This window comes from Myripristis murdjan, chromosome 1 (assembly GCF_902150065.1).
Source record: "Myripristis murdjan chromosome 1, fMyrMur1.1, whole genome shotgun sequence".
Taxonomy (NCBI): Eukaryota; Metazoa; Chordata; class Actinopteri; order Holocentriformes; family Holocentridae; genus Myripristis; species Myripristis murdjan.
In genome coordinates this window covers 20,538,327-20,553,682 of record NC_043980.1, presented here as the reverse complement: position 1 = coordinate 20,553,682, position 15,356 = coordinate 20,538,327, and the positions used below count along the sequence as shown (strand labels likewise).

Here is a 15,356-nt window from a genome sequence, read left to right as displayed (position 1 = left end):
TTTGGAGCTTAATTGCACATGACATTGAGCCTGTGTACTTTTTCTTGCCTCTGTGACAAAACATGTGTGTGTATTCACAAGTCTGTGCGTATGTATGTGAATTTCTTATGCTGAAGCATGTGTCATCCTACCTGTGAGTGGACTGCAGGATACCCCTGCGTCTTCTGAGTGCAGACAGTTGTGTTCCCCCCAGGCACTTTTAGGACACTGCTCCACAGAAAGCTCATTCCCTGTGCAGCGCACCTCATCCAGCCACACTCGGCCTGAACCCTCTCCAAAATACGCCTGGCCCCAGGCCCTCGCCACACCACTACACAGACAAAAGAGGACAGCAAAGAATAGAAGGTCTGATTTAATAATATTGATACAGCTAAAAATAGAGGCAGGTATTTCGCTATGCCTTGACTCATGGATTCAGATCCTGATTTACAAAATCCAAGATTTTTTAATCTAGTATAAATAAAAACTGGAATTTAAATTATCAGACGTTTTTATTTATTTATTTATTTTTTAAATTGCTCGCCACACACCTCTGCATGCACAAACATAAACACCTACACTTATGCACACAAAGACACACATACACACTCACAGTCATTTGCAGAGAGTGTGGTGTTGCTAAGCATGCATATCTTTGTGCTAGAATTCATCCAGGAACAATGAGCTTGATTCACTATCTGACCCCCAGATGTTCTTAATGCTCGCTCTTCTTGCTGTGTGTCCGAATGGAAAGAATACTTCTCATATTTCTGGAGACAGAGAGAGAGAGAGAGACACAGAGCTGGACACCCACATTGGCTCATCTCAACTTCTCTCTCTCTCTGTGCTATACTTTTCTGACTTTCTCCTATGCACAAAGTGTTTCCTGTATGTTAATCACTGGTTGGAATGAATAGAAATATGAACATTAATGTCTGTGTCCCTTCACCTCAGCCCCAGCTGTCTGCAGACCACCTCTGCGTCACTGTCATCCCATTGGTCATCACATATGGAACCCCACTGCCCTCCATGGAAGACCTCAACTGTGCCCTCTGACCCCGACCGACCCCCTACCAGCCGCACAGGGAGCGCCACAAGTGCTGCAACACAGACAAACACACGCATACATTCACACTCAGAATCTACTTAAAGCATCTGTGCATGTAGTGTATCCGCAAGTAAATCTAATGAATGGGCAGCCCCCCCCAACAAAAGTGCTAGTTTCCACTTGCAAACACAAAACACAGCCACTGCTTTGCTTCTTTTCCCTTCATTTTATAAGTTATTCATCAAAGACAATTCTGTAATTCCAAAGACAGGTAAAAGTTATACAATTTAAAACTGGGAAATATGGATAGAATTAAATATCACAATGTCTTGAACCAAAAAGCCAGTATCGATATTGCAATGATATTGAGGGAATGACTATTGGTGCTTTTATAAAATATTGAGCTCTAAGAGATTTCTGATAAGTAATCATTAGTGATGTGAATTTGATGACCAAGCAGTTAGTGACAAATAATGAAATAGCTAGAACAGTCTACTAAGTTCAGAAAATTGCATCCCTTTATTGTGATGCATCCTTTAAAACCAGGAAAGGACAGCATAAACCAAATATTTTGCAATATCACCCATTCCTAATAGAATGAACCAAAGGTTTCAAGTCCTGTTATCTTTATATACACCTCTCTCCACCATGCAGGCCTATACTTTGCCATGAGGCAAGCCCACCTTGTGGCTGGGTGCAGGTGACGGCTGCAGCCAGAGCACATTCCCCTCCATTCCAGGAGGTCTTGGGACACTGCAGCAGGTCTGGCTCCTCCCCCTGGCAATGGACAGCCCTCCAGTGGAGCTTGGTCATCCCCAGACGGGACAGGGGGGATGCACGTGCACGACCTGACATCCTAAAAAGGGGAAATAGGAGCTTGACGTCAACTCTCTTAAGATAAGTGAGGTATGAGATTGCTGTGTTAACAAAATCCTTATGATAATCAGAGATAATACTACATCATAATTACAAACGAGCAACAGAAACTCACCTGATAAAAGTTGGATTTTCATAGTTTTTTTTTTTTGTTTTATATTTTTTAAAGAATTTGGGGCAATGATTGTTTCAGAATAGGGAGATGCAATGAAGGATTAAAACACAGGACAGATAAAGGATTAAGTAAAATAAAAGACCTGTATGGTGGCAGCATTCTTTTAACCTTTCAACAATTCGCAAATAAATATGGCCTTAATAGGAAGCTTTTTTTTTTTTTTTTTTTTTTTTTTTTTTTTTACAAATACTTGCAGATGCAGAAATTTGTAAAATCCCAGACTTTTTAATATCTTACAGTGTCTACCATTGAACAATTTACTGTGCACAATAGATGCCATTTGTCCAAGTTTTACAATAGGTTACTGACAGCCTCCAAAGAAAATTCTCTCTCCTGTCTCTCTGCATGGAACAATGATCTTCAGATAGACATCTCCACTGAGGACTGGGAAGAGACATACCTTCAGGCTCAAACTATAACTATTAATACCAGATGGAAACTGTTACATTATAAATGGTTGCTTAGGATCTACATTACACATGTTAACTAACACCATTTTAATCCCAATATGATAACTGTATGAAATACAAGGAAGAAATTGGCACTCTTTTCCAATGTATGTGGAAGCTTAAAATCTTCTGTAAACTAACTGAACTAATTTCTGAATTAACAGAAAATGCTTACATCACATTACATCATATCCTTAAGATTTTCCAATATGCAAAAGGAAACATAAAACACTTAACTTTTGTTTATTAAATATGTGATTGCTTTAAAATGAAAGGATATTGAAACACCTAAATGTAGCCAGCGGATTAAAAAGATGTCTTGTAATCTTGTTTTAAAAATTTTACTTATAACATGAGAGGCAAGAGAAAGTATTTTATAGGATGCAAACTCCCTATTTACATTTCATGAAAAATGAACAGAAATCTGTCAATCCAGATGATTAAAGATGGATATGATTTGAGAGGTACTATGTGTATGTACAGATCCTTGTGATTAGACATAGGTGCTAATCCTTGATATCAGAAATTGGTTTTATATTAAATCCCACTGAGAGTAATTTTGATTTCTAGATAGCTGGGAAGAATGCCAGATAATATATCCATGTTAACCTGGTGGTGTTTCTGAGAAGTGTTGTTTTTATTTAATTATTGTTCATTTAATTTCCTTATATATTTTTTAAATTAATTGATTAATTTATTTGTTATTTTTATTTGAAATTTGTTATTATTTACAAAGATAGGAAATATATATTTTGAGGCTGAAGGTAGGGTCGGTCTGGTGGGTCTAGTAGTTTGAAAAGGTTCTTCTTTCTATGTAAACAAAAAATAAAAAATAGTGTTGAAAAAATATGTATTTTTTCAAAGCAGAAATACAGCGTAGTTGCAGGTATTCTCAATATTTTTTTCACACCTCTGAAGACAGATCTACCAGCCAGAATATAGACATAAGAATAAAAAAAGAAAAGCAACTATTTTGAGGCTGTAGCAGTGACCTTGAGCCCTCAGTATGTCCATAATGTGCCAGTGCAACACCAACGCTGTCAGCAGTTTCACTGCTAATAAGTGTCAATGACGGTCCATTTGAAACTCATCACACACAACTCCAAGTGACATGTAGCCGACATCTGCCCTCTGTCCCTTAATGGTGTACTTTGACTGGCTTCTTATGTGAATGTGCGTGCACAGGTATGCATGCTTGTCAGCATATATGCCAGTGCTGGTGTCAGTATCAGTGTGTTTAAGTGTACCAAGCTTCTCTCTTCTCCAGGGAAATCAGGGTCCTTCTCAACTGAATAAGGCCCAGCAAAAGAGCATTGTCTCTGGCATGACCTCCTTCCATAGACAAGACTAATAGACACAGGCGTGCGTGTGCATGCGTGTGTGTGTGTGTGTGTGTGTGTGTGTGTGTGTGTGTGTGTGTGTGTGTGTGTATGTGTGTGTGTGTAGAGGTAAATAGCTGAGCACTAAAGGTATTTAAATACCTCTAGGGAATGGGGGGTTGGAATGCAAGGGTCACGCTGGAATAGAATACAGTGACTGTTTGTGAGGAGATGAAGAGAAGAGAAGAGAAGAGAAGAGAAGAGCAGAGAAGACAAGAGAAGAGAAGACAAGAGAAGAGAAGAAGGCGGCTCACAATAGCAACACCTATTCAGTAGACACACCACACGTTTCCTGTTGAGAATCATGTCAAGGCTTGAAGCCTTACTGCCGCATTTCAAAATGTTCGCCATGTCCAATTTACGATACATGTGCCTGAGACAATAAGCTAAAGTTATCAAAATACAGCTGTGTGGTTGTGTGCATGCTTATATGGATGTGCGGGTGCAGTGGTATGAGATTCCTTTACATTCCCACTAATTTTCCACCGGACTCTCACCATCTGTCGGACCTCCGAGGGCAAATTCACAGAGTGACTTTATGATTGCACTTGCACCTGTGTCTGCATGTGTACGTAAAAGAGCCAGCCAGGGCGAGGGGGACACAGACTGGGAAATAGTGAATTTCTGAGCATGTGTGCATATGTATGTGTGCATGTGCATGTGTGCTCACTCACCCTTTGCCCAGCTGTCTACAGACCACTGCAGCGTCTTCGTCCCCCCAGTCATCGCTGCACACAGACCCCCACACTCCCTGTATATAAACTTCCACCCTACCATCGAGCTTGGACCGGCCTCCCTGCAGACGCACTGAGCCTGGGAAGAGGAGAGGAAAAAAGAACCACAGATGTATTATAACAAAAGCACAAATAAAAGAGATAGAGAGAAAGGGGTGGCAAGGATGATGTTGACTTGAGAGATCAATGTTGTGTGTAACAATATGCACAAAAAGCCTGTGAGAGCAAGTGAGAGAGAATAAGTGCAGCAGGAAATGGAAACAATAAAAGTATACAATGGTGAGAAGACTGAACAGACCTGGAGGGAAAGGAAGAGCGAATTTACAGGTGGAAAAACAGAACAAAAGAGAAGCTACTTGCCATTTTTGTCAAGACAACAGGCATGTGCACAGAGACACGCACCCGACTGTCTGATAAATGTGCCTATGAATCTGTCAACATAAAAAAGTAATGCTGTTAATTTACAGCCTGGCTGCATTTATAAGCTCTCGCATGAAAAAAGAAATGGCTACTATCTGTGTGTGTAAATGTGTGCGTGTGTGTGTGTGTGTATGTGTGTGTGTGTGTGTGTGTTTCTCCAGGGAGCTATATTGTAGGAGTAACCTGATTGCTTTGAGCCTTTTATTTGATATTTGTCGGTACAGTCATAAATTCTCTGTCTACCCAGTGGCTTCACAAGGCCACAATAAAGACTATATGGGCCCATGAGGGCAACAGAGAATGGCAGGGTGGTGAAACATCCACAACAATCTCACACACACGCGTACACACACATACACACAGATATGTGAACTTGGAGAGAACTTCCAGCACAGTCTTTCAGATATAAACACAGAAATTTAACTCACACAAACACACCTCGAGGCTTCCAAAGAAAGGCTCATGTGTAATTGCCCAATCACCTTTAAAAACGTGCTCAGTGTGTGTTTACAACACCTGCAGCTGCTGATTAATACACACTGCAGCCCACACTGATGCACTTGCCACATGGAAATCACACCCTCTATTCTTATCACCTCTCTCTCTCTCTCTCTCTCTCTCTCTCTCTCTCTCTCTCTCTCTCTCTCTCTCTCCTGTCTTTTTGAGACAAGAGATGTCCACTTCCATGAGGTCCACTTTGTCTCCATTCATTTTAGTAAAGAGTTTTTGTTCTCTCCTTCTCTGATAGATGTGGTTAATATGCCTCGTCTTCTACGTAACTCATTGCAAACTCACTAGCACTGACTCGCGGGACCGTGTCTCTGCCAAATACACCATAGGCAAATACCTCCGCGCACATTACAGGACAAATGTGCTTGGACTTGCCATGAGTGCTGAATATGCAGCAACCCTGTCTAACTACTTCTGAATGGGCTTTTTGAGTTTTTCAGCACAAATGAGGCAGTCATCGGTGTTACGCATGGGCCTACACACGCACAAACGCACACGCACGCACACTGCAATGACCACAATAACAACCACCACTGCTCGGGCATCTGCTCTTAATCCGCCAACAAAAATATTTATCATATCCCACTGCTGTAACGACTTACTGCGTATGGCCGTCACAGTTTCTAAATCATGCATTCCCAATGACAGGCAATAATATTCCTATAATTTAGGCTTACTATGATAATTGTGTAGTACCCCTCAAATATGTATTATAGCTTTAGTGTACTTCTATAGACCTGTGCTGTGGGTCTACCTTGTTTGCAGTCGCAGTATCCCCAGTCCACTCTGCCTCTGTTGTTCCTGAAGAAGCACCAGGGTCGGATCCTGCCGTCTGGGTTGCGACAGTGATTGTGCTGCCCTATTCCTTTCCCCGGGTAGCGCTCCCTAAACCCGGACACCTCGCTCCAGTTCATGCACCGGGCCCCGGACTCGGTGACGTCCACCGCTCCCCGGTAGGAAGCGTCTCTCCCGCGGCTGTGGACGCACTCCGTGAACGGCAGAATGAATGAAGGGACGCTGCTGGAATAACTGCAGCTGTTGTGCGCAGCCAAAAGCGCAGCAGTCACAGTCAGAAATGCCCAATTCATGTTTATGTCTGTTTATCTCAGTCACTCGCAGCTACTGGATGTGTCAGTGCGCCGGGTTGTGCCATCAGCTGGGGAGACGCGGTTTCCAGTCAGCCTCATTGCCCTGCCGTGGGACGGGAATGAGTGCGAGCAGCTGAGGAGAGGGGGGAAAACACACAGACGCGGATCAATGAAACAGACAGGCGGGCTCTAACGAAATTCTCTGTTATATCCCTGTGAGTGCCTTTAGTTTTACGCCTGGCTATTTTACAGTTATTGCACTTTGTTGTAACCTATTTAATTTCACTGTAAAATCCGTATAATGATTCCATGAGGTCTTGTAGTGTTTCAGTAACCTACTCAGCAGCAAGTTTATAAGCCAAGGTAGTGGAAACCGACCAAAAAAACTCATTTTATAAGTTTTGTTTGTCCACCTGAAGGCTCACATAGTCTTTATGAGGAAATTTGTAGCAGCAGCTAAACCCTACATCACGGTATAACAAGTCATGTGAAGAAAATACATTTTACGAATATGGCCCAGATTTTTTTTTCTTTGCTTTTATTATTGACTCCTTGCCTTAAAATGATGATAGTTTACCCACCTTCATCTTATCCACTTACCGGTTACATCGATATTCCCATTCTGTGAGATTTGCATAGTATAACTTTTATTAGGCCTGTATGGATAGTTATTTTATTATCTTGAATATGATATTTTCACCTGGCAGCCAGGGATTGGTTATCAAATAATCAATAGTCAGCGGAAAGTGGCCTCAAACCAAAGACGTATGGTTAAATGATTGCTTATTAATATACAGCAACGAGAGAGGAAGAGGCAACTGATACCAAAGCGATGAAAGGAACAGACTCACTGCATTATTTATCAGTCTACAGTAACGCTTATCCAGCCCGTACTCTCTTGCTCTCTCTCTCTCTAGTGTGTGTGCGTGTGTGCGTGCGTGCGTGTGTGTCTGTGCGTGTGAGACAGCAGGGGGAGACGGAGAGTACCTCAGAGTCCATGGCGCTCTCCAATTGGAGGAACATTGTTGGCGTAAAATCCCAGCGTCCGAGTTGATGACACTATCAAAGCGCGTCTACTCAAGAACACATTTCCGCGGTAACTAGCCATAGCTTAGTTGCCTTTCAGTCGCGTTTACAGGCAATGTTTTGGTCTATCAGCGACACAGGACACCCAGCATTTCACTAGAAACCAATACGAGATATTAAAAGACAGACAGAAAGAAAGAATGAACAGTCGACTGCAAGAAATCCGTGAGCGGCAGAAGCTGAGGCGGCAGCTTTTAGCTCAACAGGTAAACAAAAACTGAGCCTCTTGTCGGCTACAGCAACATTTAGGAGATGAATGTCAGCCTAAAGCGCTGGGTAAATGAGCAAACATATGGATCAAATACAGTCGGTCGCATGGTGTAGAAAAGTGCACCATGCTGGTAAACGTTGTTAGCCACGTCTCAGTCTGATAACAGTATAGTTTATTTAATTTGAATGGCAGCCGCTCACTGAAAGCCACCCACGTTGTTTAAACTGCTTCAATAACATGCCATGATTTTTTAACAACACATATTTTTGAACAAAAATGAATGCCAGCAATATTTTGATGCTGCTCCAGCTAAAATAACGCTAAATGGCATCACAACACTGCTGCATGTTAAGTAAACACACCTAATAATTAGACTAAATGATAGCATTAGACTACATGTTGGTATCAGGACACTCTGAGTCAAATGTGCAGTGTGTAAATGTATGCTGTATGAATATAAGATGGCAAATGAAAATGATGTGCAACATACAACAAAAGGACATACATATCAGAATATTAAGTCATAGCTTATTGCATATATTTGTAATATAACCTTTTGTTCATCTGCAGTTGGGAGCTGAAAGCGCAGACAGTATTGGTGCTGTGCTAAACAGTAAAGATGAGCTGAAGGAGATAGAGGAGACCAGGGAAACATGCAGGTGAGGAATTAATTAAAACACTTGAACTTCTGATAAGTCTTTTTTTTTTTTTTTTTTTTTTTTTTTTCCTTGGAGGTGATACCAAACATTTATCTGTGGTTCTGTTTGATTTGACAAGGGAAAGCTGCACTAAACAGGAAGCTTAGTAAGTAAAGATATTAATGTTTTGCAGAGCTTCATTTGACTCTACGGTCCCATCGTCCAAACGGAAAGCTCAGGCAGAGGGAGAGGACACAGAGGAAGATGTGGAGGAACAAAAGGTGAGTAAATTATAGAAGGAAACACTCTGTGAAGCTACATGGGTCAAAGATGACTCCACCCGCTGTATATAAGTTGGAACAACTTAAAGGAGGCTTCTATAAATTGCACGTACCATTGTGATTCCCTTTAATTGATAAAGCTCCAAATAATCCTGTTGGCAATTTAAAATATTTATAGAGAGAAAACCATGCCCACTTGTTTTGTTTCCTAAAGGAAAAGAAATAGTTTGTGTATTTTCATCATACGGTTCAGACATCACCTAGAAAAGTCATCCTGCCATTGATGAAAAGGATCAGACATTACTTTCATAATTACGTGACATGTGAAATAATCAGGGCTCTGACATTACAGCCTTGTTATCTCAAGTTTTTGTTGACTGATAAATAATTTTATTTTTTGAGAGTTAAACATAATCACTGTTTTGTAAAATAATCACAGATTAAGCTCAGTTGCATGCATAGACAGATAGCTCCATCTGTATTATTCTCTCTAAATCATATTTTTCCAGGTAATACTAATCAAAAACTCACTGATAGACTAATGCAATGGCAACATGGCTTTTGCAACAAATTTTTGGATTTGGATTCAGAGAGTATGCTATGTGAAGTATTATATAAAAGCGTCAGTTCTTTTTCCCCCACGATAGACATTCATTTGTTTTTCATGTAAACTCGCTTTTTAATTCCATCCCCTGGCAGTGGTAGTAAATACTCTCACTGGAATGGCACAGTGTTGCATGAGACTCTATCTCCCTCTTGCTTCTGCTCTTCAAAAATAAAAGTACATGAACTTGTTGTGAACTTAGTGTTTAAATACAATATGTCATGTCGTCGATTAAGAAACAACTTTGATAAACCTTCTTAGATGTGATTTGTTTTGCACCTTCATCCTGGCACCCCAGTGTCAACAAGGAAAAACTGAAGATTCTTTCCCTAATTAGTTTGCTCTTTAGAGCAGCTCCCAGCAGTCTCCTCTTGACCTAACCTTTACAGGCTGCCTACACGTCCTCTCAAAAAGATTCTGTTTTACATTATAAAATGGCAAAAGCTTGAGTTACAGGCAGACTCATTTTGTGTGTGTGTGTGTGTGTGTGTGTGTGTGTGTGTGTGTGTCTTTTAGGATGAAGTGGAGGTGCAGCAGCCTGAAGAAAGTAACCCTTACGAGGAAGTATACAAGGACTCAAGTACTTTCCTCAAGGTTGAGAAACTTGACATTTGCTTGTCTGTCTTTTTCATTCACACTTTCTCTGTTTATACCCATTTCCTCTCCTTTGCACTTTCTTTCACCAGTTATGTTTCCATGTTTCCACATTTTATGCTCTTTTGAGATGAAAACAAACAAACATACTTGGCAGTATTCCAATCTACCAGATAATGGCCGTATACCTACAAGAGTCTTGGAGGGACAGCATATAGGCCTATGGCACAAAGAATCATGTAATGATGTTAGAACAAGCCCCATGATTTATAGACACATTGAAAGGCTAGATATGCCTGTCAGCCATAAAAACAATCTATTAAACATCGTGCTATATTGGACTTTTAATGTTTATGCTTACAATGCTGTTTTGGATAAATTGCCATTATGCCAGTCAGACTTGGCTCCAGAAAACCTGTGCAGTGCATCCAGAGGCATTATTTTTCTAACAAAATCAACCCTAATGCAATTTGCTGCATAACTTTTTTTATTGACAAAATAAAATTTTTGCCTCAAGTCAGCTTTCTTCGTTCAGCTTTTCTAATTTGATACATTTTTATTTGAGTTAAAATGCTTAGATAGATAACCAGCAATTCATACCCCTGCTTTCTCTCTCATTCCTCTTCTTCATGTGCAGTAAATCTCGTTTTTACTGGTTCAGACATTCATTTTATGCTGCGGTAGTTCTAACGGTTTGTTTTATTTTTCAGGGCACCCAGAGTCTCAATCCCCACAATGATTACTGCCAGCATTTTGTGGATACAGGACACAGACCTCAAAACTTCATCCGGGACGTTGGTGAGTGTCTGTCTCTTGTGTCTGTGTTTCTCTTTGTCTGTGTGTGTTTCTAACCTCCATCTGTTCTGTGGTTCAGGCCTGGCTGACCGGTTTGAGGAGTATCCTAAACTCAGAGAGTTGATCAGACTGAAGGATGAACTCATCTCCAGCACCAACACTCCTCCCATGTATGTAAACGGATAATGTAAATGGGCCAGTAGCTTAGACTTCTGTTCATATCAACAGACAGGATAAATAATTGGCTGATTTTCATTGTGAGACCCAGCGAAAGCAGTTTGCATTAAGGCAACACTGGCCCTTTCCTATAGATGTTAGCTGTTTTGTGGAGAGGGAGCTATGTTTTGAGTCGTGTGCGTGTGTGTGTGTGCGTGCGTGTGTTTGTGTGTAGGTATCTCCAGGCCGACCCAGAACATTTTGATCTGCGGGATTTGAAGTGCAAGTTTGACGTGATTCTGCTTGAGCCTCCACTGGAGGAGTACTACAGAGAATCAGGCATCAGCCACACTGAACGTTTCTGGACCTGGGACGATGTATGTGTTATTGGGCTGAACAGTTAGTTGAAATATTACTGAAATTGCAATATGGTCAAGTGAATATCCAGATTGCAGTAGATGCAATTTTCTGATATAGGTAAAATGTCACAAGACAGTGTTGTGTATAAAATATTATGGTGCTACAGAGCCAACAAATTATATTTTCCAGATGTACAAAAAACATGTTTGCTGGGCACTGAGCCCAGCAAAAAGCACATCATCATCGTTTTAATAGCCTTTTCAGTGAAAATGAATATTAAATACAAAAATGATAACTCCTAAAATTGTGAATCATATCACAATCACAGTATCTGTAAAATGAATTGCAATATGTTTCTTTTTTTTTCATCATATTGTTCAGCCCTAATGTAATGCATACCTGCTTTGTTTGGAGTCAGCAGTGTATGCTTATGTTTATTGGTAACTAAAGGAAATGAACGCTGTTTAATGTGCAGTACGTTAAGTTTGCACATACTGTTCTTATGAAATTGTGTTCATTCACGTCTCCCTCCTCTGTTCTTGACAACTATAGATTATGAAGCTGGAGATTGAGGAGATTTCAGCTCTACGCTCCTTTGTCTTTCTCTGGTGTGGTTCTGGAGAAGGCCTGGATCTTGGCAGAATGGTAACACTTTACTCAGCTAAAAACACACAAACATACACACATATGTCCCAAATCCATGTGAAATCTTTTGCTAGTTTAATTAGACGTTTGCAGCTTGGAGTTGCTGATTATTCCAGTGTTTCCCCTGTATTTATTTACCACCACTGCAAGAAAAAAAACAGTGAAATTAAAATGCACTGTAATTTAGCCTTAATGATATCTAAAACTAAACTAAGCGTAGTCCAGATGCTTCAGAAGTAGTGATTATATAGTAATTTAATTATTTCTAACATCAGATTTGCAACTTTAAACATAACTTAGACCCAAACAGTGACAGATAAAGGAGAACACTAGAAATGTTGGCCAAAGCACCACAGCTATTAAAATGACAGATGAAACGCTGTATTTTTCCTTGTATCTCCACGCACTTTCATACCCTCACAATCTCACAGGTTGAGTGTGTGTCAGACAGCTGCTCTGTGTAATGTTATTACAATAGGCCAGGGTGTTATCGCCTGCCTTTGAAGTACCTCTGGCATGTGGTAATGAGAAATACCTCTGTTCATCCTAGCTTGCTCCAGGCTTAAGCCCCCTTCTATTCCTGCTTATGTTGTGGGGGTATCATTGATCCACGTCAGGGGCGATGTTAAATGAATGATAATAATTTCTTTGTTCATTGGTTGTCTGCAGTAAGTGAGTCAAACCGTCCCCCACTTAGATTCATTCTTATAATCATGTACTGTCTCCTTTACTTAAAAAAAAATAATTTTAAATTATTGATACAGGAGTTGAGGTTTCCTTTTGCGGCCAAACAAAGACAAAGTAGTGTAGGAGGTGTACTCAGCAACATTAACACAGCAGATAAAAAATGCTCAGCCCAGCCCAGAAAAATGGCTAAAAGGGACTAATTCCATGAACGAAAACCGGGAGAAGGCAGACAAATTATAACTAATTTTACACTTGGTCTTTTATTCCATGGCAGCCATGGAATTAAAGTTGAAGTGTAAAAATTATTGATATTATTTGAGGCTTTATTCAAGGGAGGCTTGTTGAGAATAAATGCTCTGTCTTAGCAGTTCTGTGTTTCATATTCATGCAGTACAAGTCAGGTGGCTTGTTAGAAAATGGGGCTAGATTTCTCTCTTGGCAACAGTTAGTTTAGTATCAGGATATGGTGAAATCGCAAAAGACAGCTGATACCAAGTGCCCTCCTCTTACTTAAATATTTATCGTCCACTATGAGACTCATGGGCTTATCTCTGATTTTACCCATTTCAGTGTTTGAGGAAGTGGGGCTTCAGACGGTGTGAGGATATCTGTTGGATCAAGACCAACAAGAACAACCCAGGCAAGACCAAGACACTAGATCCAAAAGCAGTTTTCCAGAGGACAAAGGTACAGTGCACACATACAGGAAGATTAAAAATGTGTTCATTTTTCATACTGTGTAATTAAAATTGTATTATTATTTAAACGGTTGTTCTAGCTCAATAACACAATTAGATGACTATAATAGTTTCTCTCCAAATTCTTAAATGCGTGTTCATTACAATTTAAAGATTTATCTACATTTTTAACACTTCACCATTATGACTTGTAAAAACTGTTTGCCTCTTATGTTGCAAGCAAACTGTCTGTTTTATTAAAACTTCTCTGCATAAGTCAAAACATATATTTCTTCATGCTGAAGTGAAGCTGAAGTTCATGCTGAAGTGTCTAATTATTATCTGCCTCTCCCCGTCTTGGTTCTCATCTCTCCATGCGCTAAATATCTTCCTAACAGGAGCACTGCCTCATGGGAATTAAAGGAACGGTGCGTAGGAGTACAGATGGTGATTTCATCCACGCCAACGTGGATATCGACTTGATCATCACTGAGGAACCAGAGATGGGAAACGTGGAGAAACCCGTAGAGATCTTCCACATCATCGAGCACTTTTGTTTGGGCCGCAGGAGGCTGCACCTGTTTGGACGAGACTCGACCATCAGACCAGGTGAGATGGATGAGCAGGACAGCACAGGAAGCTTGGCAGTTGTGCAGAATATCAAGCCCTCACTGTTTTTCTAAGAAAGGTAGATCAACCAGGTGGATATATGAGCCTTTGGTTGATGATCTTTTGATTGTATGATATGTCCTTCAATCATGAAGGGGAGAGGTAGAGGAAAACTGGGGAACTCAAGTAATCCTAATATTTTACTCATGGGACAGTGTTAGTGCACTTGATGTGTTTTCTTAGTGCCATCATTTTTTTTTTTTTTTTTTTTATTGGTGAAATTTAGTGACAACAGACAAGGTGACATAAGCAAGGGGACAATGGGGGACAAATAAATTGCACCAAATGACCATCATTTTTAACACATGCAGGGGTAACTTTATATTGAATTCATTTACTGCAGTGGTGCTTAACCTGGGATCCTTGAGAGGGTACCAGGTGTCCCCAGAAAAATGGGGAATATTTTAATTTCACTAGGATTTCATGTACTAGAAGTTAGCCCAATGAGAGAATGTACAAGAGTGACTATTGTAACACTCTTCACCGTTAATCTGCCATTCTACAGTACAGACAGATATAGATAAAGGAATGCAATAACTAAAATTGATCCCTGAGATTATATCTTTTGAAATGTGGGTTCATGGCCTGATGTGTATCTATCTGGGGGTCTTTGACTCCAAAAAGGTTCACAACCACTGTGTTAGTGGGTTTTGTATTGTTCACGTTTATTTCAGTTGTCTTCTCTTTCCCTACCCCCCTGATCTTTCTCAGCAGCCTTACTCTGACTTTTTTTCTATCTCTTACCAGGCTGGCTGACGGTGGGCCCCACTCTGACAAACAGTAACTTCAACCCAGAGGCCTATGCATCCCATTTTGCCATCCCCAACTCCCACCTGTCTGGCTGCACCGAGGAAATAGAGAGGCTGCGGCCCAAATCTCCTCCTGCCAAGCTTAAGTCTGACCGTGGTGGCGGAGCACCCAGGGGGGGACGTGGTGGGCCAAATGCAGGAAGAGGCGGAGACAGGGGCCGCGAGAGGAATAGACCAAATTTCCGTGGAGACAGAGGAGGATTCAGGGGCAGGGGGGCACCACATAGAGGCTTTCCCCCTCGCTAGAGCTAAGAACTCATCATAACCATAGACTGATGTTTAGAAATGCCCATTTCTCTGACTAGAGATAAACACATGTACAAACATGTGCTTTTTCTTTTTTTAAACATAGCAGTTAGTGCATTGGAGTTTATGGGTATGATATATGTTTAAATATGAATTTTTGCTTGTTTACATGTATTTTTTCATGGACATACTTTGGTAGATTAAATAGGGATTGTCTGAATAAACACATTCCTTTCTCTA

The 15,356-nt window shown here is 40.6% G+C and overlaps 2 protein-coding genes across 2 annotated transcripts in view; one reads left to right on the top strand and one right to left on the bottom strand.

The window, feature by feature from the left end:
• The window catches only part of prss12 (serine protease 12), a 26,332-nt gene extending 19,619 nt beyond the window's left edge, over positions 1-6,713 (bottom strand). Inside the window, exons 1-5 of the mRNA XM_030053096.1 lie at positions 6,325-6,713; positions 4,581-4,719; positions 1,711-1,883; positions 929-1,079; positions 132-310 (exon numbers count right to left, since the gene is read on the bottom strand). Coding sequence (XP_029908956.1) covers positions 132-310; positions 929-1,079; positions 1,711-1,883; positions 4,581-4,719; positions 6,325-6,658 — 976 coding nt within the window. The 5' untranslated portion in view covers positions 6,659-6,713. The remainder of the gene's footprint in view (positions 1-131; positions 311-928; positions 1,080-1,710; positions 1,884-4,580; positions 4,720-6,324) is intronic.
• A 999-nt stretch (positions 6,714-7,712) lies between these two features.
• mettl14 (methyltransferase 14, N6-adenosine-methyltransferase non-catalytic subunit) lies at positions 7,713-15,356 on the top strand. The gene is made up of 11 exons (XM_030053083.1): positions 7,713-7,950; positions 8,526-8,614; positions 8,787-8,874; positions 9,995-10,072; positions 10,783-10,870; positions 10,947-11,037; positions 11,259-11,400; positions 11,936-12,028; positions 13,286-13,402; positions 13,791-14,001; positions 14,809-15,356. Exons 1-11 carry the CDS (start codon positions 7,885-7,887, stop codon positions 15,114-15,116), a joined length of 1,371 nt encoding a protein of 456 aa, XP_029908943.1. The 5' UTR covers positions 7,713-7,884; the 3' UTR covers positions 15,117-15,356.